This window comes from Hyla sarda, chromosome 10, assembly GCF_029499605.1.
Source record: "Hyla sarda isolate aHylSar1 chromosome 10, aHylSar1.hap1, whole genome shotgun sequence".
Lineage (NCBI taxonomy): Eukaryota > Metazoa > Chordata > Amphibia > Anura > Hylidae > Hyla > Hyla sarda.
Window position 1 is genome coordinate 15998918 of NC_079198.1, and position 24213 is coordinate 16023130.

The 24213-nt window shown below is 45.5% G+C and overlaps 1 protein-coding gene across 4 annotated transcripts; it reads right to left on the minus strand.

Annotated features, from left to right (window-relative positions):
- Positions 1-663: 663 nt before the first annotated feature.
- LOC130293665 (uncharacterized) lies at positions 664-24211 on the minus strand. 4 transcript variants are annotated; one of them, XM_056542646.1, is made up of 5 exons: positions 24080-24211; positions 21097-21970; positions 4589-4645; positions 3063-3232; positions 664-1754 (listed from the first exon to the last, which is right to left on the minus strand). In XM_056542646.1, exons 2-5 carry the CDS (start codon positions 21965-21967, stop codon positions 741-743), a joined length of 2112 nt encoding a protein of 703 aa, XP_056398621.1. In that variant the 5' UTR covers positions 21968-21970; positions 24080-24211; the 3' UTR covers positions 664-740. The 4 variants fall into 4 exon arrangements, with proteins under 4 accessions (XP_056398621.1, XP_056398620.1, XP_056398619.1 ...); XM_056542645.1 differs by lacking the exon at positions 24080-24211 and adding an exon at positions 23880-24036; XM_056542644.1 differs by lacking the exon at positions 24080-24211 and adding an exon at positions 22847-23550.
- Between the last annotated feature and the right edge of the window lie 2 nt (positions 24212-24213).

The following is a 24213-nucleotide window of genomic DNA, read 5'->3' on the forward strand; positions in this document are numbered from 1 at the left end:
AGTAAATTCGATTTGTCACGAACTTCTCGGCTCGGCAGTTGATGACTTATCCTGCATAAATAAGTTCAGCTTTCCGGTGCTCCGTGGGCTGGAAAAGGTGGATACAGTCCTAGGAGACTCTTTCCTAGAACTGTATCCACCTTTTCCAGCCCACCGGAGCACCTGAAGGCTGAACTAATTTACTTAGGATAAGTCAGCAACTGCCGAGCCGAGAAGTTCGTGACGAATCAAATTTACTGTTCGCTCATCTCTAGTTGTGACCCATGTGGATTCACCCTAAGGGCCAAATCACATTAAGAATTTCTGCCCAGAATTTCGGTTTGGAAATTCCAAGCAGAATCAGCTGTGCAGCAGCCTCCCATGTCAGTGTAATTTCACTGGCCCAGCGTCCGAAACATTTGGTTCCAAACGCTGGCTGCGGGGGTCGTGATGTCACGGCCACACCCCTTGTGACGTCACGTCACATCCCCTCAATGCAAGTCTATGGGAGGGGGCATGGAAGCCGCCACGCCCCCTCCCATAGACTTGCATAGAGGAGGTGTGACGTGACGTCACAAGGGGTGTGACTGTGACGTCACGACCCCCGCAGCCAGTGTTTGGAACAAAATGTTCCGGATGCTGGGCCAGTGGAGTACCCCTTTAAAGAATGGCTATAAGTGAGTATAAAGAAATATGAAGTGTTTATTACAAAGGGGAATAATCACACAGTATAATCAGAGTATAGGCAATGCCCGGTACAGTTAATATAACTTCATTCTTGGGTACCTCCAGGTAGTCGGGCTTGACTTAGTACTTGCCCTTTTTGAAGATTTACTATGTTGGCAAGGGACAAAGGAGGGTCCTTGTTGTACTGAGTGTGGGGACAATGCTACAGACATGTAACGCTCTACATGTGGCCAGTCCTTTACTCGTATGTCACCATCATTTTCCACGTGCCCTCTGTGCTTTGGTTCTTCGTGTAGAAGGAATTGTGGGTTCCAACAATTATGACACCTAGATTCAAGCAAATGCTGTTGTTTTGTCCTGGTATTGGTTGCACACCTCCCATAATGTTGTCCTATGTCAGCTTCCTGCCAGGAGGACACATGTTTTTTTGTTTCTCTCCCCGATTCCCTAAATGAATCAGGAAGGAAAACACCTTGGGAGCCACGAGTACCAGTGACCGGCATTTGTTGACTTCTGAAGTTTCTTGCTGTATACATCCTAGGTGGGCTTTGTGGTCTGTAAGACCACCTGAGCGATGCCGGAGAAATATCATGGATGTTGGTAGTGGGCGATCTCTGATCTCTGCTGCCCCAGAAGACATCTGAATGTGTTTTTTCATGTGAAAATTGCGGCTTTATGCTTAATTTTGGCGGATTAGGCGCCTTTGAGAAGATGTCTTCTAAGGGTGTTTTACATACACATTCCTGGTTAGTAACCTGTGAAGTGAGGGTATGTCTGATACTGCCTGATGGACTGTTATGTGTATATGACAAATCTGTCAAAATGTCATCTGCCAATCTCCATCTAACCTGAGGGCTACGGGCATTCATCGGTGGACTGACCATCGGCCTAGCTCTCCTTATTCTATGGAAACTTGATGTATTTATGTCTTGTTGTCCTAGCCTAGAATCATTGCTTGAAGAATTAATATACAGCAGACTGTGAGGGCTTTGAGATGATATTTGCTGGTCCTGGTATGAAGGGTTACAATCAGATCCATAATGGATGGGAAAATTATCCTTGAGTTTCAGGTGATCTTCTCGGCCTGGCTATAAAAGAAATAAGGGATATAACATAGGGTTAAACAAGGAAAAACAACAAAAGCAGTTCAGTATATTGGCTTCTGATTAATTCTTCTGTCTACCCTCCTAGGCAATGGAGATGTAATGGAGATGTAACAAAATGCAAAAACATTTTTTTAGAATAAACATTAAGCTGTAAAAAAATATGAAATAAGCCCCTCCCCCAACAAAAGTAAAAAAATCCCCCTTTTTCCCAAATAAAATAATGCAAACAAAAAAACTCAACCGAAACATATGTGGTATCGCTGCATGCAGAAAAGCTAGAACTATTAAAATATAATGTTACTGAAACCACACAGTAAATTGCATAATCGTAAAAACAAAAAACAAAGTCTAGAATTGCTGATTTTTGGTCATTTCATATACAAGAAAATGAATAAAAAGTGAATTATAAGTCCCATGAAAACAAAAATGGTAACAATGAAAACTATAGATCACGGCACAAAAAAAAAAAAAAAGGGACCCCCCCAGACAGCCCCATATATGGAACAATAAAAATGCTATCAAGGTAAGAAGAGAACAATGTTAACATATTTTCTTACAAAAAGTTATAATTTTTTAAAAGTAAAAACAAAAACAAAACCTATATAAAATTGGATATCGTTATAAGACATCATTTTTACCGAAAATTGAACTGCAACTTTGCCCCACAAATAAATATATATTTTTTGGGGGGTTTTGCTGTAAATTTTGTGATAAAATAAGTGATGTCATTACAAAGTGCAATTAGTGGCACGAAAAACGAGTCCTCATAGGTGGAAAATTACAACCTTTGAAATCCTAAAGGGGTAAAAAAAAATGCAACTGGCCTCACAAAAAACAATCCCCATGAATCTATTGATGGACGGCTAGGAGGAGAAAAAAAACGAAGACTAAAAATTGCCTGCATCCTAAGGCTATGTTCACACTGTATAAAATGAATAGCAAAACATGGCTGTAAAATAGTAATAAAATAAGTCTGTATTTTTAAAGGGGTTATTCAGGAATAGAAAGACAAAGTTAATTTCTTTCAAAAACAGCTCCACGTCTGTCTCCAGGTTGGGTGTGGTATTACAACTTGGCTCCATTCACTTCAATTAAAATGAGCTGCAAAACCACCCCCAACCTGGAGACAGACGGGGAGTGGTTTTTGATAGAAAGTAGCTCTGTTTTTCTATTCCTGGATAACCCCTTTAATCTGTGCATAATTTCTTATATATATATTGTACAGAAGGATGAGCCTCTTGGCTGAGCAGAGACATTGTTATACACATTGTGATTTCTATTAGGACTCACCATCTTTATGAGTGTGTGGGGCGGACTGTCCTTGGGAATTGAAAGAAACCGGATGGGGGATGTCTGTATCGGCTGCATTGCTCTATGGGGTCTTGGGACTGTTCTCCTGATGTCAGTTCTCCCTTTGCCAACACATTCCCCTTCTTGATCTTTATACAGATCAACGTTACCTACGGAAAAAAAAAGAAAAGTATATCTATGGACAATTCAGTCTCCTTGTGTATGGCGATGAAAGCATAAAAGGACCAAACCTAAAAGTCATTAGTCATTTCTCGATACTATAATAAACTATTGTGAATGATGGTCCCCCAGATTTATCCTGCAGCCTCTAGGAAAGTGGGATGGAAACCTATAGCGATCAGTCATATTGCTTTCCTATGGGGACATCAAGGTAAAAAGCTGTACGGAAGTGGTCCCAAACTGTGGCCCTCCAGATATTGCAAAACTTCAACTCCCAGCATGCCTGGACAGCCAACGGCTGTCCAGGCATGCTGGGAGTTGAAGTTTTGCAACATCTGGAGGGCCACAGTTTGAGATCACTGCTGTACGGGGTGCCATGCAATCCCTTAGCTGGTTCACATTAGGGGTCTTAAAGGAGTACTCCGCTGCTCCAGCGTTCGGAACATTTTGTTCCGAGCGCTTGGAGCGAGCGGCAGGGGTCGTGACATCATGGCTATGCCCCCTCAATGCAAGTCTATTGGAGGGGATGTGGCGGCCGCATGTCCCCTCCCATAGACTTGCATTGAGGGGGCGTGGCCATGACGTCGTGAGCCCTGCTGCCCGCACCCAACGTTCGGGTGCTGCACAGATACTGCGGGGGTCCCAGCGGCGGGACCCCGTGATCAGACATCCTAAGATGTCTAGGGGTGGAGTACCCCCTTTAAGGTGGTGGTGACCACATGGTCAGCAGTGGCATGAATTCTATAGAAGGTGTGCTATGGGAGGGTCACAAGAAAGTAGAGATGAGTTGGGCAGATGAGAAGGATGTAAGAGGTGGCCAAATGACAACCAGGTAGATGAAGTGAAAGGAACTACCTACTATTCATGTGGAACATCAACTGGTATAATGTAGATAAAAACAGAACTCTGTGAGAAGGTTAGATTGGTTTGGTTGGTCATAGTGGCCTCGGAAGTTGGGGAACACAAACTTCATGGCAAGATCCCAAGTAAAGTTCTGGCCCAGGAAATCCATTAAGGTCAGTTGGGAGGCCTAGCCGATAGCAGGCGGACTTGGTGGGACCTACTTATGTGGCCAGCAGTAGGCCGTTCCCAGTAGAGTATGGTGTCATGATAAGTGGGGTCTTCTTACTATAAGTTTTGATAACATCGATCATATATTGAAGTGGGTTTTCAGCCATATGATTTGCCAAAGTAAAATTATGTAAGGATTATGGTCAAGGGGGTAGTCAGAGAAGACTAAGGCCGGGTTCACACAATGGAATTTCTGGTTCCCCATTTCTGGCACAGTGCACACTGCAGAGTTTTCGAGGCGGACTTTCCGCCCGGAAGTGGTGAATTTTACTCACCGATAATTCCTTTTCTGGAAGTTTCCATGACAGCACCCCTGAGATTAACTCCTCCTCCTGATTGGGACAGGAAAAAAACACTGAGAGGTTAAATTCCCCACCCCTTCCTCTCCACACCAGTGTATTTACAAAGAACACCGAAGGAAAGGCAAAAGAGCATAAGAACACCACAATAAAAATAACAAACGGTGGGATGTATGGGTGCTGTCGTAGAGACTTCCAGAAAAGGAATTATTGGTGAGTATAATTCACCATTTCCCCTTCCATCTCCACGACAGCACCCATGAGAAATACCAAAGAATTTATTAGGGAGGGACTATAGCACTGAGGACTTTACGTCCAAAAGCCATATCCTCAGAAGACAAAACATGAACTCTATAATGTTTGGAAAAAGTATGAAGGTTTTTCCAAGTAGCAGCTTTACAAATTTGCTCTACAGAAGCTCCGGCTCTCTCTGCCCATGCCGAGGAAATTGCTCTAGTAGAATGGGCCTTCAACCGAATTTACCTCTGGCCACAGGAGCTTCTGAAATTGCCGTCTTAATCCATCTGACTAAAGGCTTTTTTGCCTCTATCGGGACCAGCAAACTGAACAAACAGATTATTATCTTTTCTCCACTGACTAGTTCTTTCAAAGTATTGGAGAACAGCTCTTCTAACATCCAGAAGACTGTGAAAGAGATTTATCATTCTTTTCAAACGTTTGGCTTTTATATGACAATTTTTTTTAATCTTACTTTTGCTTACATGCGAAATAGTCGCACAACCTTGATAAATAAATTGCACATAAGCAAAACCCGAGAAACCCGCTTACAAAAGCATTTTTTAAAGCAGAAAAGTTTTCCCTTATGTTAATTGCCGAAGTTCTTTATAAACCCGTTATTACCAGTAGCGTAGCTAGAGATTGAAGGGGAGGGGGGCGTTCCGCATCAGGTGACACCCTGACTGGGCGGCCTGGCACTAAATAGCTGCACTCCAACTATCCCGTAACAACCCATCCACCCTCCTCAGAAATTAAAAAATATTAAAAACATACTATGCCGCACCATGAATATCCGTACTCTGGAGGCTTTTTTGTTTAATTTTGAGCCCGCATTTTGTGACGTTGATGGGCAGAGTCTTGCGTCACTGCGCTGAGGCCGGAGTTTACGTCAGGAAGGAAGACAGCGCAGCACCAACAGGCACATAAACAATAGTGAAGCCACAAAAACACACACACAAAAAAAAAGGCTCGGTACATTATCCAACCCAAAATGAAGCTTTATTACTATGGATGGGCCACATATGGGTTATTTACGTAGTCTGTAAAAATTCTTACACAATTATTTTGTGCCTTATTCTATTTTAACACAACATTCATTTTTAAATTTAGTGGGTACTCCAGCACGTACGTGTCCTAAAATTAACAAGGTGTGCAGTGTGTGTTTTCACCCTTAAATGAATAGAGATATTACTGTATATACTCGAATATAAGCCGAGTTTTTCAGCAAGATTTTTCGTGCTGAAAACACCCCCCTCGGCTTATACTCGAGTGAACTCTCCGCCCTCAGTGGTCTTCAACCTGCGGACCTCCAGGGGTTTCAAAACTACAACTCCCAGCAAGGCTTGCTGGGAGTTGTAGTTTTGAAACCTCTGGAGGTCCGCAGGTTGAAGACCACTGCGGCCTTCGACATCATCCAGCCCCCTCTCACCCCCTTTAGTTCTGTACTCACCTCCGCTCGGCGCTGGTCCGGTGCTGCAGGACTGTCCGGTGGGGAGGTCGTCCGGTGGGATAGTGGTTCCGGGCTGCTATCTTCACTGGGGGGGCGCCTCTTCTCCGCGCTTCGGGCCCGGCCCCGGAATAGTAACGTTGCCATGACGACGACGCAGAGGTACGTTCATTACCAACGTCCCTCTGCGTCGTTGTCAAGCCAACGCCTCTATTCCGGGCCCGAAGCGTGGAGAAGAGGCCTCCCGGTGAAGATGGCAGCCCGGAACCACTATCCCACCGGACGACCTCCCCACCGGACAGTCCTGCAGCACCGGACCAGCGCCGAACGGAGGTGAGTACAGAACTAAAGGGGGTGAGAGGGGGCTGGATGATGTCGAAGGCCGCAGTGGTCTTCAACCTGCGGACCTCCAGAGGTTTCAAAACTACAACTCCCAGCAAGCCCGGACAGCCGATGGCTGCCCGGGCTTGCTGGGAGTTGTAGTTTTGAAACCTCTGGAGGTCCGCAGGTTGAAGACCACTGAGGGCGGATAGTTCACAAGAGGATGATGACAAGAGGATGATGACAAGGGGATGATGACAAGGGGATGATGAAGGGGGGTGGGGATGATGACAAGGGGATGATGAAGGGGGGGGGTGTGGGATGATGACAAGGGGATGATGAAGGGGGGGTGTGGGATGATGACAAGGGGTTGATGAAGGGGGGGTGTGGGATGATGACAAGGGGATGACGACAAGGGGATGATGAAGGGGGTGTGTGGGATGATGACAAGGGGATGATGAAGGTGGGGTGTGGGATGATGACAAGGGGATGATGACAGGCGGTGATGATGAAGGGGGGATGATGACAGGCGGTGATGATGAGGGTGTTAATGACGGGGGTCTGGATGATGACATGGGGGGATGATGTATTTCCCACCCTAGGCTTATACTCGAGTCAATAACTTTTCCTGGGATTTCGGGGTGAAATTAGGGTCCTCGGCTTATATTCGGGTCGGCTTATACTCGAGTATATACAGTACCTGGGGACCTTCTGTCATTGTTTTGTCACATTTTAACCTCCCATTTGGTCTTCATAAATCCAATTACTATTGATTCTGATTTCGTGATTCATTTTGTCTCCCGACTCTCCCGCTGTCTACAGTCATTAGTTATGTGTATTCATTTATTTTTCCCGGGGTGATTTATGATGGCGCCATTATTCCTTATAATAAATGAGCACATCTTATCAGTAATCCTTACCAGCTCCACAATCCGAACACTCATAAACTTTCCATGAGGATCTTTTATCCTCATATACTCGAGTATATACGGTAGTTATATAATAACATTTTTCTATAATTAACGTTAACATTAATGTAGAACAATTGTTACAATGGGTGTTAATTTCCTTTTCTGCAGACATATACACTTTCTGTAAGCCAGGTTGGACCTGGAATACACATGCGACTTTTAAATGGAGATGCAACTTTTTCTCTTCATAAATAGCGACTATCGCATTTGATAAAAACATGACCACTGCAAAGTAAGGAAAAAAAAATACTATGTGAGCAGATTTCAGAAATGTGCTTTGGAATAAGCAAATATCAAAAAGTCGCAGCATGTATAGAAAAGTTGCACGTGTGCAAGTACGTGCGACTTTTTAGGCAAAAAAAATCTACTACGGAGCTTGATAAATCTCCTTCTATATAATCTTTCTAGGTCATTATTGGGATTAGAACAGAAGGATGGAATTACGATACCCTGTGACCTATGAAAAGTATATACAACCTTAGGTAAAAAATTTGGATCAAGTTTAAAAATTAATTTGTCATCCAAAATTCTGATATAAGGCTCCTGGATAGAAAGGGCCTGAATTTCACCTACTCTTCTGGCTGTAGTGATGGCAACTAAAAATAACGTTTTGAGAGTCAGGAATTTATCAGAAACAGAATCCAGAGGTTCAAAGGGATCCAGAGGAAGAGCCCCTAGGACCGTATTTAAATTCCACTGAGGACAGAGATTTAAAGTCTGCGTCTACTAGATGCTTTAAAGGAAAACTGTCAGCTTTCTCCGTACTGGCTGGTAGTGCGGGGGACACTGATCAGTTTGATGCCTACCGTACTCGGATCCGCGCCATTAGCATATACTGAAAATCGAAGATTTTGGCCGAACGGCGGGGTAGATCTGGGCATGGTAGGCATCAAACTGATCAGTGTCCCCTGCACTACCAGCCAGTACCGCTGGTTAGTGCGGGGGGAGAAAGCTGACAGTTTTCCTTTAATAAATCTAGAAATCCACATGTTATCAGCTAGTTTTACATGACAGAGAGCACTCAGAGCAGAAACCTGTACTTTGAGGGTACTAAGGGAAAGACCTAAATCAAATCCCTGCTGAAGAAAGTCTAGAATTTTAGGAATCACCGGAGTGTCAATAGAAAAAGAATCCCCGCACCAAGAAATACATTTCTTCCAAGTCTTAGCATAGATTCTAGAGGTAGCATCTTTATGGCTAGATAGAAGCATATTCACTACCTTTTCAGAGAAACCTTCCTTCAGCAGAATGGACTTTTCAATTTCCATGCTGTCAATCTGAGGCTTTGGATCTGACGGTGAAAGGGTTGTCCCTGGGACAGAAGATCCTTTTGAGGAGGAAGCCTGATGGGCTCCTCCACACTCAGAGTTCTCAATAGAGAAAACCAGCTCCTCTTTGGCCAGTACGGAGCCATCAGAATTAGAATGCAATGGCAGTTCATTAACTTTAGAAGGACCCGAGATATCAGAGGCAGGGGAGGAAATGCATAACCTATTCTGAATGTCCAATTCTGAGCCAAAGCATCTACTGCTACTGGAGAGTCTTTTGGATTGAGGGAATAGAATAGATCCACCTTGTGATTTCTCCTGGTTGCAAAAAGGTCCACTTGAGGAACTCCCCATCTCTCCGTAATCCTTTTGAATGCCCAAGGAGCTAGAGACCATTTTCCTTGTCTAATATGTGTCTGCTCAGGAAGTCCGCTTCCAGGTTTCAGGCACCTTTGCGATGAACTGCTGAGATGGAAAGCACTTTGTTTTCTGCCCAATAAAATATGTGATGAGAAATCGACTGAAGGGCAGTGTGTCTTGGGCCTCCCTGAGGTCTTATAAAAGCTACTGCTGTCGTATTGTCCGAAAAAATGAGGATGTGGCGATTTTTGCAGTTTTTCTCCAGCTCTTGGAGTGTCATCCATTTGGCCAGTAGTTCTCTGAAATTCGAAGATTTCCTTGCTGTCTGGGGATCCCACCTTCCTTGGACTGCTCGAGTCTCTGAGTGATCTCCCCATGCACTGGCATCTGTCGTTATAAGAAACAGGTTTGTCTGAAACCAATTTACTTTCTAGATTTTTTCTTAACATCCACCACTTTAGATGGGATTTTACTTGAGTGGGAATTATAACTCTGTCTAAAGTCCTTTGAGATTTGTCCGAAATAGCTAGGATCCACTTTTGCAGAGGTCTGGGCCCAGGCTACTAATTGAATGTACAATGTCATATGGCCCAGAGTGGACATTGCTGTCCTGATTGAACAAGAGCGAAAGGGCTAAGAACCGGGAGATTAGGGCACGAAGCATTACCCTCCTGGAATCCGGAAGAAAGGAGGTTTGGATTCTCAAATCCAAGTGGGTACCCAGGAATATCTTCCCCTGACTGGGAATAAGATCTGATTTCTCCAGAATTAGAATCCAACCCAACTTCTCGAGAACAAGAATAGTTCTCTGTAAATGAAGTTCCAATTGAGGAACTTTGTCCGCCACTATCAGAATGTCATCTAGATAAGGGATAATTAGAATAGACTCCTTCCTGAGAAGGGCTACCACCTCTGCCAAGACCTCGGTGAAAATTTGAGGAGCAGATGACAGACCGAATGGGAGACAAACAAACTGAAAGTGGCGGACACTGGACCCCCATCGGATGGCAAATCTCCAATATTTTTGGGAATTTGAATGGATAGGAATGTGACAATATGCATCGCGTAGATCGATTGTCCCCATCACCGCCCCCTCCTCCTATTAACTGAACCGCAGATTTTACAGTTTCCATCTTGAATTTCCTATAACGGAACTTCCCGTTTGGTTTGGAAACTAGAAACTGGGAAGATTAATGACCTAGGCCCCTCTGAAGGAGAGGAACTTTCAATAACACCGCCAGAAGCTCTGCGTAATGCCCGCACAGTTCCCCTTGTGCAGCACTCTGTGCAGTGCTCCCGAACCAGCATCCTCCGTACTCCCAGAGCTGACCTGCAAAGTGGACCAGACCGTTGGGAGAGAAAGGTGACAGGGGGTGCGCTGCCTCAGCACCCCGAGTCTACAAGGCCTCGGTAAGGACCTTTTTTTTTTGTGCAGGAGACTAGTCCCCTGCACCTCTCAGCTCCTTCCCCGACAGGGACAGGAAAAAACACTGGTGTGGAGAGGAAGGGGTGGGGAATTTAACCTCTTAGTGTTTTTTTTCCTGTCCCAATCAGGAGGAGGAGTTAATCTCATGGGTGCTGTCGTGGAGACGGAAGGGGAAAATCCCCTTGAAAATTTTCCCGCCAGAACATTGAACTCGAACTTGTTCTGGTGGATCTCCACTCCACAGACATTACCATCTATGGGGCCAGAAATGACTGCGCTGTTCCTAGCGCTGACTGCTTCAGTCGGCACTGGTCGGCGCTGCTCGCACTCGGAATCTCCAGCCGTATTTCGTCCGGCCGGAGATTCCACAGTGTGAATCCGGCCTCAAGGGTTATTACATGTGCACTGCTAAAAAGTAATACATTAAATAAGACACTGCTTAATACAATGGGGGAGATTTTTTAAAACCTGTCCAGAGGAAAAGTTGCCCAGTTGCCCATAGCAACCAATCAGATCACAGGTTTTGATAAATCTCCCCCAATCTCTGTAATATGGCGACCACATAGACTGAATCTTAATTTTTTGTGACTGGCAAGAGGCACCATGAAAGGTGTTGAATCACCAATTACATGATGCATTTTGGTAGTCAGACTAAGAGGCTGCCCTCTAAAGCACACTGCCATAGACATCTCCTAGAAACAAATTCCCTTTAAGATTTCTTAGCTGTGGAGCCCTGGCTGAATGCAATGTCACATTTTCGTGGCTGTTAAACAACGTGTCTTGTAAGAGACGTCTCATTACGGATCTTCCAGGTTTCGCTCTGTATTTGTGAAGTGATTTGCGTGAAGTCTCAGGCGCTGGGCCCGTCAAGCTGCCAGATCCATCACTCTTGGAACACTTTTTAAGTATGCATCCTTTAAGCGGCGGGAATTGGAAGCCGTGCGGCAGGGTGACCTAAATTCTACAAGGCGCGGGATTAGACTGAGACTTGTCCACACTCCGGCTGTATCTTCAGCTCGCACATTCATCCTCTCATGTGCAAACATTAATATTAACACATCGCTGAGGGGAGAGTCTTATGTAAATCAACAGGTGCCGAGGTTATTAGTATAAAAAAAAGACAAAAAGGAGCTGAATATAGCTGATATGGCTGATAGAGAACAGATATAAACCGCGTAGACATAAGCGTATCACCTCCACTGTCATTACTTTGGCAGCCATTTTTTTTTATTTCTCCAACAGATCAAAAATTTTAAAAATTGCTAGTTTCACATAATCCAAATGAAAAATCTCCTTTCCTTTGATCGTAGTCGACTGCTACTATACAGAGATAAAGCTGAATGAAAAAGTAAGTGAACCCATTGCAATTACTTGCATTTCCAAAGTGATTACAATTAAAATGTGGTCTGACTGTTGTCCAAGTCACAATTATAGACAAATACTATATGAATAAAATAAGAATTATATATGACCAGTCCTCAAAGGATAGTGGAAAGTACAAAAAGAAGGAAAAAGAAAAAGAAAGAAAAAGGGAAAAAAGGAAAAGGAGAAAAAAAGAAAAATGTGGGAAAACTTCTAACAATGATGCATCATAAAATAAAAAAGCAATATGGATAAAATAATAGTGAACCAGATGTTAAAAAACAGGCAATATGAAAATCATGGGTAAAAAACAATATGAGACAACCACCTTAAGTAAATAGCCTAAAATGTCCGTACATCTATATAAAGCCTTGGAATGTCCGTATATGAGGACGTAATGTAGAGAAATCCAACAATAAGATGTAAATTGATGTTTAAGAATAACAGTTCAGGGAGCGATATGTTATCAAAGAATAGTTCAATATGCTTAAAGGGGTACTCCGCCCCTAGACATCTTATCTCCTATTGAAAGGACAGGGGATAAGATGTCAGATCGCGGGGGTCCCGCCGCTGGGGACCCCCGGGATCTTGGCTGCAGCACCCACCTGTTGTGGCTTCCGGCAGCGCTGGAGGCTCTCAGCCTAACGCCTCACTACCATGGTGACGGGAGATCGTGATGTCATGACTCCGCCCCATGTGCCGTCACAACCCGCCCCCTCAATGCAAGTCTATGGGAGGGGGCGTGACGGCTGTCACGCCCCCTCCCATAGACTTGCATTGAGGGGCGGGGCGTGACGGCACACGGGGGCGGAGTCGTGACGTCACGATCTCACGTCACCGTGGTCGGGAGCCTAAGCCTCCAGCGTTTCCAGAAGCCGCAACAGGTGGGTGCTGCAGCCGAAATCCCGGGGGTCCCCAGCGGCGGGACCCCCGCGATCTGATATCTTATCCCCTATCCAAAGGATAGGGGATAAGATGTCTAGGGGTGGAGTACCCCATTAAAGGGGGTACTCCACCCCTAGACCTCTTATCCCCTATCCAAAGGATTGGGGATAAGATGTCTGATCACGGTGGTCCCGCTGCTGGGGACCCCCGGGATCTCGGCTGCAGCACCCCGCTTTCATTACTGCACAAAGCAAACTCGCTCTGTGCGTAATGACGGGCAATACAGGGGCTGGAGCATTGTGATGTCACGGCTCCGCCCCTCGTGATGTCACAGCCCGCCCCCTCAATACAAGTCTATGGGAGGGGGCGTAAAGAATATTTGAAAAATATTTATATTTTGGAATAACCTGACCTTAATACGTTCTGCCCTTAACCCTATGAAGATACTGTGACATGACCTGAAGAGGGTGCTGTGTATTATTAGTTTAGTTAAATTGTGTTTGTTACTGATGCTTTCTATACAAGTCCTTGCTAAACTCTAACTAGCAGCATCATTCGGGGGCAAGAAGTCCTATACTGTTTGCAATCACATATGTGACCACAAATATTTAGGACAACTCGGTTCTGGGAACTGCCATGAAATGGGCCTCTCAACAAGAAATAAAATTATTTATCTATAAAGGCCTTCACATCACCACTGAGCTCCGCTAAAGGAAGCTGCATTGTGAAAAGAGGGGAGTTGAGCAGAGAAAAAAATACTGCATGTCCAGTATTTTTTTTCCCGTTTAACTCCCCTAAAATACCGGACACTGGATGGACCCCATTCAAGTCAATGGGATCTGTCGGGACCAGGTGGTGCCATTTTGTGCTCGAACCCGTTCAGGGTCCGTTCAGCCTAAATAAACACCACCAGTATTGTTCGGTTGGGTAAGGACCAAATAATCGTAGTGAAGTAGTTCTGGACTCATTTCCACAATAATAAGAGAATATGGATGGTGACAGTCGTCAGAAGGCATTGCAGCCTAGGTAATATAGTCATTTTTAGAACACAGTGGTCCCTCAACATACGATGGTAATCCGTTCCAAATGGACCATCGTTTGTTGAAACCATCGTATGTTGAGGCATCCGTGCAATGTAAAGCATAGGACAGTGGTCTTCAACTTGCGGACCTCCAGATGTTGCAAAACTACAACACCCAGCATGCCCGGACAGCCGATGGCTGTCCGGGCATGCTGGGAGTTGTAGTTTTGCAACATCTGGAGGTCCGCAGGTTGAAAACCACTAGTATTGGAGGTTGTACTCACGTGTCCCCGCCGCTCCGGACCGTCACCGCTGCCCTGGATGTCGCCTTCCATCGCTGTCACCCCTGGGGTGTCCCCGACGCTCCGGCAAGGCCTCTGCTTCCCCGGCATCCTCGCTCTCCGTCGCCGCCATCACGTCGCTACGTATGCTCCTATTGGATGACGGGACGGCATGCGCAGCGACGTGATGACGAAGGTGGAGAGCGCTGACGATGCAGGGGATCCCGAAGAGGACGCGCCGGAGCCCCGAGGACAGGTAAGTGATCGTCAGCAGACCACAAGGGGGAACCGTAAACGGCTATCCGGTGGCAGCTGAAGCAGTTGGCGCTGCCGGATAGCCATTTATGCGATGGCCCCGACATACAAAAGCATTGTATGTTTATGCTGCCTCTGAGAGGCCATCGCATGTTGAAATGATCGTATGTCAGGGCCATCGTAGGTCGGGGGGGTCACTGTACTAATTCACGTGAACAAGGAAAATCCTTTGATTCTATGAATTGATATCTGCACCAAGAGAAGGAGAGACGAGCAGTGCAAAGCAAACAGGCACAGAGCTCACCCAAGTGCTTCAGATCCCTTGTTATAGAGATCATTTGGGGTCTCAGCACCCGGACCCCTACCGATCAAAACTTCAGACATGTCACTATAACAATAATGATTACTGCTGATTGAATTCAGGGTCAGTCACCTTAAAAACCAATTGTTCTATCCAGCTAGGGTACATGGTAAGAGAGCTGTCAGCTGACTCCTGTGTTGCTGACTCTATCCACAGCGCAGGAGAGGACATTGATTCTAGAATCTATATAAATCGAAGGGGAGGATTAGTGATAATAGGACCTTCTGCTAAAACCTGCTTCTATGTTTCACATGAATGAAATTCTTATTCCAGCAGATGCTACATCAATGCTATATCATGGATGTGTTCATTGTAAACAGCGCCACCTCGTGGGCAGAGAATGAACTTCTTAATTCTGGGGTGATGTCTTATAAGTCATATTCCGAGGATTTTCTTCTAAAGCAGAACTTGTCAAACTTATCAAGTTGGCGACACCCTTTTTAGGCGTGCATAGTTTGGTGACACACTCCTCGACGTACCGCAAACTGCATCTCCTACGACACGACATGATGCCAGTATCCAGTATTACAAATGTGGCTACTACACCCTGATGCTATTTCATCCCAGCCTTCATCACCCACTGTGCCAATTCCTTTCCATCAGTGCCATTTCAACCCCATTTTGTGCCCCTTCATTCCCTCTCTTCCCAGAGACACTCTATTCCCCCACTTAAAACCCCTTGTGCCACTTCATATTTCCAACTTGATTTCCCCCTATGGAATTTCCTTCCCCCTTCATACCCCCTTGTGCCACGTCATTATCCCTCCTGTGCCACATCTTTACCCCCCCTTTAACACCCCCTGTGCCACATCATTATCCCCCTTATCACCCCCTGTGCCACATCATTCCCGCCGTTATCACCCCCTGTGCCACATCATTCTTTTTGTAAAATAGCTATTTCCTGTTGGCGTACCCTCTCTTAAACTACAAGTCCCAGGAGCCCTTGTTTGTAAGTGTGAGGTCACTTTGCTCCCTCCCACACATCAGTTACCCCACCCGTTTCTGTACAGCTGAGCTGCCTTGCAAACTGTGCTGCGCTGTAAACTACAATCCCCTGCGGCCCTATAGAAAATGATCTCCTTTCCACCCAGCGGTCACTTTACCCATTGTAGCACTGCCATGCTCCCTTTGAACACCTGACCAGTGATGTAATGTCTCGGGCCACACTGCAACCTGAGAAAACCTGAGATAACACTAATTTTGTATGCTGCTAAAAATGAACAATCGGGGCAAAGATCACATAAGAATTGCGAGACCACCATCAAACACAGGTGCAGACACTTTATTATGAACTACACTAACTTTAAAGCCCCTGCAGCATGGACAAATAAAAAAAAAATCCTGTAAGTAATACCCCTATAAGTGATTAAAGTGACCTATAGTGTCAAATCACTAAAATATAGGGCAGAACATTGGCATCCCATCATCTGTGCGCCAATGCATCTGTGGGCCAGCCACTGGTTAACCTATATGGGGTCGCTGGAGCAGCAGCAAAAGTTTTCAGAACAGATAACTTTTTCAGCCAACCAGCAGCACAGCTGGCAGTCACATGACCCAGGAAGATCTTTTCTTGTAAATTGGGGATTATTTAGTTCCTTTTATTGGATACCACTTAACACACCCACCCATTTTGCTTAAAGGGAACCAATCATCAGATTTTACCCTATATAATGCTTGGTAAAGCGTTATATAGGGTAAAATCTTTATTTTCACCATTCCCGGGGGACGCTCCTGCCCGCAGGGATGGTGAAGATATGAAGTTATAAACTAGTCACCGCCGCCGCCATAAGTAGTCACCTGGGCGGGGAGCTCTTCTCATCTATTCCCGTTCTTCGGCCGGGAGCGACGCCCCCTCCGCTTGATTGATGGGCCGCGTCATCACTCTGCTCCGTCTGTTCAGGGAGCGGAACGATGATGCGGCCCGTCAATCAAGCGGAGGGGGCGTCGCTGCCGGCCGAAGAATGGGAGTAGATGAGAAGAGCTCCCCGCCCAGGTGACTACTTACGGCGGCGGCGGTGACTAGTTTATAACTTCATATCTTCACCATCCCTGGGGGCAGGAGCGTCCCCCGGGGATGGTGAGGACAACAATTTTACCCTATATAACGCTTTGCCAAGCATTATATAGGGTAAAATCTGATGATTGGTTCCCTTTAAGGACATTGTACGGATGCATTACTACAAAAGGAACCGCTCCTGCCTTTTAATGAAAAAGTATGTGCCTCCCAAAAGGCTTCTCTAAATAGCTTAAAAGTTATTTCATTGGTGGATACAAAGGGTTGGAAATAGCAGATCTCTGAGTGTGTCGCTGAACTTCAAAAACCCATTCAAATTATATGATCCTTTGAAACAAAATAATAACATTGGATTGTGTTACATGGCATTCTGGTGCCCCGCTTTGAACTGTGTGCCAGGGTTTCGGTATGAGACGCTTACAGCTGCCCCAATTATAGCAACGTTTTAGGCAAATTGCTTGGGAAAATTGCTCACGATTGCTCAGAAATAGCTGGTGGTTCTGTCATCTCTCCGCTGGTCTCCACATACAGATCGCTAAGTAGCTGCGCAATTGAAGTGACCTAGATCTCCTCCCGCACACCAAACCCAGCTGGTACTTTGTACGGTACGATAAGGGAAAACATAAAGGGCTATATAAGAGATGTTAGAATAGAATACTGGGCACCTTTACTGTATAGTGCAGCCACTCCTAACCAGCATGCGTCCAGCTGCTGCAAAACTACAACTCCCAGCATGCCCGGACAGCCAACGGCAATTTATTTATTGGCATTTTAGAACGGTGATGCCCGGCATTAGCCATGGGTTGATCCTCAGCAACCGGAACCAACCAGCTATGAAGGGAGCTCAGCTACTAAACGCATTTCATATACCAGGACTGGGCAAGTGTGTACAATTATGCTCTGGGTCCTCTAGGAGTTAAACTTTGATTGACACATAGTCAGGTCCATAAATATTGGGACATTGACACAATTCTAACATTTTTGGCTCAATGGATTTGAAATGAAAAAAACAAAAAAACAAGATGTGCTCTAACTGCAGACTGTCAGCTTTAAAGGGGTACTCCACCCTTAGACATCTTATCCCCTATCCAAAGGATATGGGATAAGATGTCTGATCGTGGGGGTCCCGCCACTGGGGACCCCCGCAATATAGCATGCGGCACCCACCTGTTTCTTGTCCGGAAGCGCTGGAGGGTCTGGGTCGCGACCACGGGAACGGAAGTCCGTGACGTCACGACTCTGCCACCGTGTGATGTCACGCCCCGTCCCCTCAATGCAAGTCTATGGGAGGGGGAAGTGTAGGAATTACAACAGTTTGCATATGTGCCTCCCACTTGTTCAGGGACCAAAAGTAATGGGACAGAATAATAATCATAAATCAAACTTTCACTTTTTAATACTTGGTGGCAAATCCTTTGCAGTCAATTACAGCCTGAAGTCTGGGACAAATAGACATCAGCAGACATTGCTGGGTTTCATCCCTGGTGATGCTCTGCTGCCTCTACTGCAACCGTCTTCAGTTCCTGCTTGTTCTTGGGGCATTTTCCCTTCAGTTTTGTCTTCAGCAAGTGAAATGCTCAATCGGATTCAGGTCTGGTGATTGACTTGGCCATTGCATAACATTCCACTTCTTTCCCTTAAAAAAAACTCTTTGGTTGCTTTTGCAGTTTGCTTTGGGTCATTGTCCATCTGCACTGTGAAGCGCCATCCAATGAGTTCTGAAGCATTTTGCTGAATATGAGCAGATAATATTGCCCGAAACACTTCAGAATTCATCCTGCTGCTTTTGTCAGCAGTCACATGATGAATAAATCCAAGAGAAGCAGTTCCATTGGCACCATACATGCCCACGAAATGACACTCCCACCACCATGTTCACTGATGAGTTGTATGCTTAGGATCATGTTCCTTCTCCAGACTCTTCTCATCACTCCGGTACAAGTTGATCTTGGTCTCATCTTTCCATAGGATGTTGTGCCAGAACTGTGAAGGCTTTTTTAGATGTCGTTTGGCAAACTCTAATCTGTTCTTCCTGTTTTCGAGGCTCCCCAATGGTTTCCATCTTGTGGTGAACCCTCTGACACACATACATCTACCTCCTGGAGAGTGTTCTTCATCTGGACAACTGTTGTGAAGGGGGTTTTCTTCACCAGGGAAAGAATTCTCCGCTCATCCTCCACAGTTGTTTTCCTTGGTCTTCTGGGTCTTTTGGTGTTGCTGAGCTCACCGGTGCGTTCCTCCTTTTGAAGAATGTTCCAAACAGTTGTTTTGGCCACGCCTAATGTTTTGGCTCTCTCTCTGATGGGTTTGTTTCCTTTTTCCAGCCTAATGATGACTTGCTTCACTGATAGTGACAGCTCTTTGGATCTCATCTTGACAGTTGACAGCAACAGATTCCAAATGCAAATAGCACACTTGACATGAACTCTGGACCTTTTATCTGCTCATTTTAATTGGGATAATGAGGGAATAACACACACCTGGCCATGGTGAGAAGCCAATTGCCCCATTACTTTTGGTCCCTCAACAAGTGGGAGGCACATATGCAAACTGTTGTAATTCCTACACCGTTCACCTGATTTGGATGTAAATACCCTTAAATTAAAGCTGACAATCTGCAGTTAAAGCACATCTTGTTCATTTCATTTCAAATCCATTGTGGTGGTGTGTAGAGCAACAAATTTTAGAATTGTGTCGATGTCCCAATATTTATGGACCTGACTGTATATCAAGTTTATTCAAAGACTCAATATTGACAGTCTTGACCCTTCTTCTATTTCAAGACTTCTGCAATTCTCCCTGCCATGCTGGATATCATCTTCTGGACCAGATCCTGTCTGGAGACAACTCATTCTATACCTAATCACCACTTCCTTCTGTGTTATTGTTTGAGGATTGACCACAAGGTATATAAATATAAATGATACATTTGATATACTGAATTTATTGGTGTTTATGAATTGTTTAATGTGTATCAGGTGAAAGGTTTATTGTATTATTGTTCCATGTGAACAGGGTGTACCTGTTGCTTATTACTTATTATAGGGTTGGGTGCTGGTGGTAATACCCATAATATACATTATACTGGGGATATGTGATTTTAGTTTTTAAGTGCTTGTAATAAGGGCAGGATCACACGGGCACATCTGCAGCGTATTTAACGCTGCAGATGCGCCGACGGCAGCCGCTTTGCAGTGCTTCTGTAACACTCACGGCAGTAGTGGATCCGCTGTACCTGTGTGGAAGATGGCTTGGGCCGTGTCAGGAAGAGGAGTCTAAGGTGCCGCTGGTTTTCACCAGAGCCCACCGCAAAGCGGGAAGGACTTGCTGCAGCAGGCTGCACCCAGGTCGCCACCCCTGACACGACTCGTCCACACAGGCTGTTGAGGAGACACGTTGCACAGGAGGGAAACGGCAACTTGTAGTCAGGATAGCAGATGGTCAGGGCAGGCGGCACAGGTACAAGGTCAGGAACGTAGCAGGAAATCAATAGGCAGGCGGCACAGGTGCAAGGTCAGGTCACGGAACAGAAGGTCAGAACACAGGTAGGCAAAAACAGGAAAACTATTTCTCAATGGCACTACGGCAAAGAATAGTGGGAGGTGCAAATACTTAAAAGGGAGGTACAGGTGCAAATCATAATCAAAGGCGCACTGGCCTTTAAATCTTAGAGCACCGAAACACGCACGCCCTAGGAGGCGGGGACAGGCGCGCCGGCGATGCGAGAGCACAGGACGGACAGAAGACAGGGAAGGTGAGTGACGGAACGAGATTCGCATGCGGGCGTGTCGCGAGATGCAAATCCCGGCCCCGCCGGCAGAGGTGGACGGAGCAGGGGAGCGCTCACGGACAGCATGTCTGGCTGGAGTGCTAGATATAACACCCTCCATAAACCAGGCCAGTGTTTCCCAACCTGGGTGCCTCCAGCTGATGCAAAACTACAACTCCCAGCATGCCCGGACAGCCGAAGGCTGTCCGGGCATGCTGGGAGTTGTAGTTTTGCAACAGCTGGAGGCACCCAGGTTGGGAAACACTGAACTTGGCACATAAAAAAGACATGTACAGTAAATAAACTGCGCGACCTTGCGAGCAACATTTATAAGCATTTTTTTCCCCGTGATATGACAGGTACCCTTTCTCTCATAAATGTACTACTTATTTGTGATGCGTACACATGAAATGCATACAACTGGCACAATACTGGCAAATTATTTACTAAAATTTAGGATTATGCTGCTTTATAACTTTCTAGTGCAATCAATGCATTCATCTTACCTGTGCGGTTATACTCCAGCTTTTTTTGTACAGCCACAGCAGAAGGAGTCGTTTTTGTATCACGTAGGTTCCTCTCTTTCTCAAGTATGGCTTGACGGGCTTCATTTATCAGGTTGCGGCCGGGAAAAAGCGAGTGTGTACTCAGTATGTTGACAATGCTTTCGGCTGTCTCCAGAATGGGTACGGGTTGATTTCTACATGGAGACGTTGCGGCTCCACTACCTGGATTAACACGGTCATCACTCGGAGGGCAAGACGGGCACTTTTCTGATTCTTTCTCTTGTTGGTCGCATAGGGCAGGATCAGAAGTAGCAGCTGGTATTGCTGGTGAATGCTCTTTTTCGGGGACATGTACTTCTTGATTTTTTAACTCTGGTGTAGGAATAAGGCCTAGGCTGAGGCTCCTCTGGCTTTGTGGTGTGTCTCTGACTGACTCTGTTGCGCAGAGGGAAGTGCCAGTCTTCGCTGTGTCCACCTCCTGGTTTACGAGTCTCCCAATGTCAATAGATCTGACTTCTCGATTGAAGATCCCTTGGTGCTGGGTCAGACGGTTTTCGGTTATGAACACTTGCATCGGGTTACACGCGTCATTACCTCCAGACCGAGGAATCGTTCTACCAACCATGTTGTTCCTCTGTGGGAATCCCCGGGGAAACGTCTTCTTGAAAATTTCATTGTGTGACTTAAATTTTGTGCTGTCTAATTCTTTCTTTTTTTTTCGCCTCTTGACCCTGACCTTGCTAGTATTCCATTCAGGGATCTTCACCAGGTCGCCATGGAAAGAATAGACTCTGGAGTCAGGGGCAGCAGAACTGGTACCTGGGCCTGGGGGATTCTGTGATTCATTATGGCATTGGGGGTCTTGAGACATCACCTGTGACAAAAAAGTTCAGGATCAATGCAGACTGAAAAAAAATAACTCTGATTTGGGCTTAAAGGGGTACTCCGGTGGAATATTTTTTTTTTTAAATCAACTGGTGCCAGAAATTTGTAAATTACTTCTATTAAAAATTCTTAATCTTTCCAGTACTTATTAGCGGCTGTATACTGCAGAGGAAATTGTTTTCTTTTTGGATTTCTTTTCTGTCACAAGCACAGTGCTCTCTGCTGACACCTCTGTCCATGTCAGGAACTGTCCAGAGCAGGAGAAAATCCCCATAGCAAACCTCTCCTGCTCAGCATGGAGATGTGGTCGTGACAGAAAAGAAATCCAAAAATTAAATAATTTTGTTTGTAGTATACAGCCACTAATAAGTACTGGAAGGATTAAGAATTTTTAATAGAATTAATTTACAAAGCTGTTTAACTTTCTGGCACCAGTTGATTTAAAAAACCGGAGTACCCCTTTAAAGGGGTTATCCAGGAATAAAAAAACAACAACACACAGCTAATTTCTTTCAAAAACCACTCCCCCACTGTCTCCAGGTTGGGTGTGGTTCTGCAGCTCAGTTCTATTGAAGTGAATGGAGCCAAGTTGTAAAACCACACCCAACCTGGAGACAGATTTTTTTGACAGAAATTAGCTTTGTTTTTCTATTCGTGGACAACACCTTTAAGGGTCTATTCACACGTACAGTATTCTGTGCAGATTTTCTGCGCAGGATTTTCTGCACATCAACGCGTTTCGGGAGGAGCCCTCCCTTCCTCAGATCAGGACCCTGATCTGAGGAAGGGAGGGCTCCTCCCGAAACGCGTAATCTTTTATCTTTATTATTTTTTGTCAATAAATGATCCTACTGAGGATCTTTACCATAACATGGACTTCATCATTGCTTCCTCTACCACCTGGATTTCAGCACTACCACTCCTAATAGTCGCAGCGCCGGTTTCAAGGGTTCTTTTTTGCCGCACCTTCTACTCACATATCCACAGGACGACTTGGGTCGACTCCTGCAACCCACTGGCTTGACAGCGTCTCTAGGATTAATGGTACCCCATTTGTTGGGGTTATATGCCTACAACTACCGTCTTGAGGTGAGCGGCCATCTATAAGCCCCGCGGGGTCATCCCCACATTCCCCCCACCTCCTACATATATTTTGGGGTAACACACGAGGCGCCGCCCGTTGGTCTCTCTTTTATACATATACTTCTATGGGAGGGCCGTTCGGCAATCTTCAGCTCTTCCATAGAACTATATGGAGGGGCCGTGGCAGCCTCCGCTTCGTGCAGGGGGCGTGACGCGCTCCAATACTAGCCCACCGGGACTCCAAACAGGAGATCGCAGGGGGGCCCCCAGCGGTCGGACCCCCGCAATCTAAAACTTCTACCTTATACTTTGGATAGGGGATACGTTTTTGAGCATGAGACTTGCCCTTTAATGAAATGCAATGGACTTTTTGCACGATTTTCAGTTTTTTCGAGTTTCACCCGTATTTACCTACACCATTACCCCACCCACATTTAGCGCCGCCATATTAGTCTATGGCAGTGGTGTTCAACCTGCGGACCTCCAGATGTTGCAAAACTACAACTCCCAGCATGCCCGGACAGCCAACGGCTGTCCGGGCATGCTGGGAGTTGTAGTTTTGCAACATCTGGAGGTCCGCAGGTTGAACACCACTGGTCTATGGGATATGGGGCATGTTGGGCACCCAGGAATAAGGGCTCAGACAACAAAACACCTACATTACTGTAAATCTTTATAAAAATATAACTTTTAAAATGCATTAATTTTTGGTGCATGTTGAACAACAGGATAAGGGATTCCCCTCCATAACTTTATGCAAATCCAGTCACTCCTATTATGACAGAGTGTAGTATATAGCGTATACACAGCAATACCTATGTCATATATCTAGCTGGGTAACGGTTTCCAGAAAAAATATGGCGGCCGCAGTCCCACATATGGAAGCATGACTCCCGGCTCCCTACGCCACAGCTGAAACCGTCTATTCATGCCTCCCCCTACTGCAAAGACAACTTGGTATCTCCCGCCTCGCTCCCGCTAACCAGTAAGAATCGCTCAATATTTTTTTTTTTACCGGACTGGGGGGGAAACAATGATCACCCCTCTAAAGTCAATGATGGTTGAACCCGCATGTGAAGACTGGTCTGTTCCATTACAATTATAGGGGAGAACGCAGAGTTTCATTTCCGTGTTGATAAAAGAAAAGCT

Coding starts and splice junctions, on each gene's coding strand:
- LOC130293665 (XM_056542644.1), bottom strand. Junction 4,646..21,096: donor GCTGGAGTATAACCGCACAG/GTAAGATGAATG, acceptor TGTCCCAATCAG/GAGGAGGAGTTAATCTCAGG. Junction 1,755..3,062: donor CCCACACACTCATAAAGATG/GTGAGTCCTAAT, acceptor TTTCTTTTATAG/CCAGGCCGAGAAGATCACCT.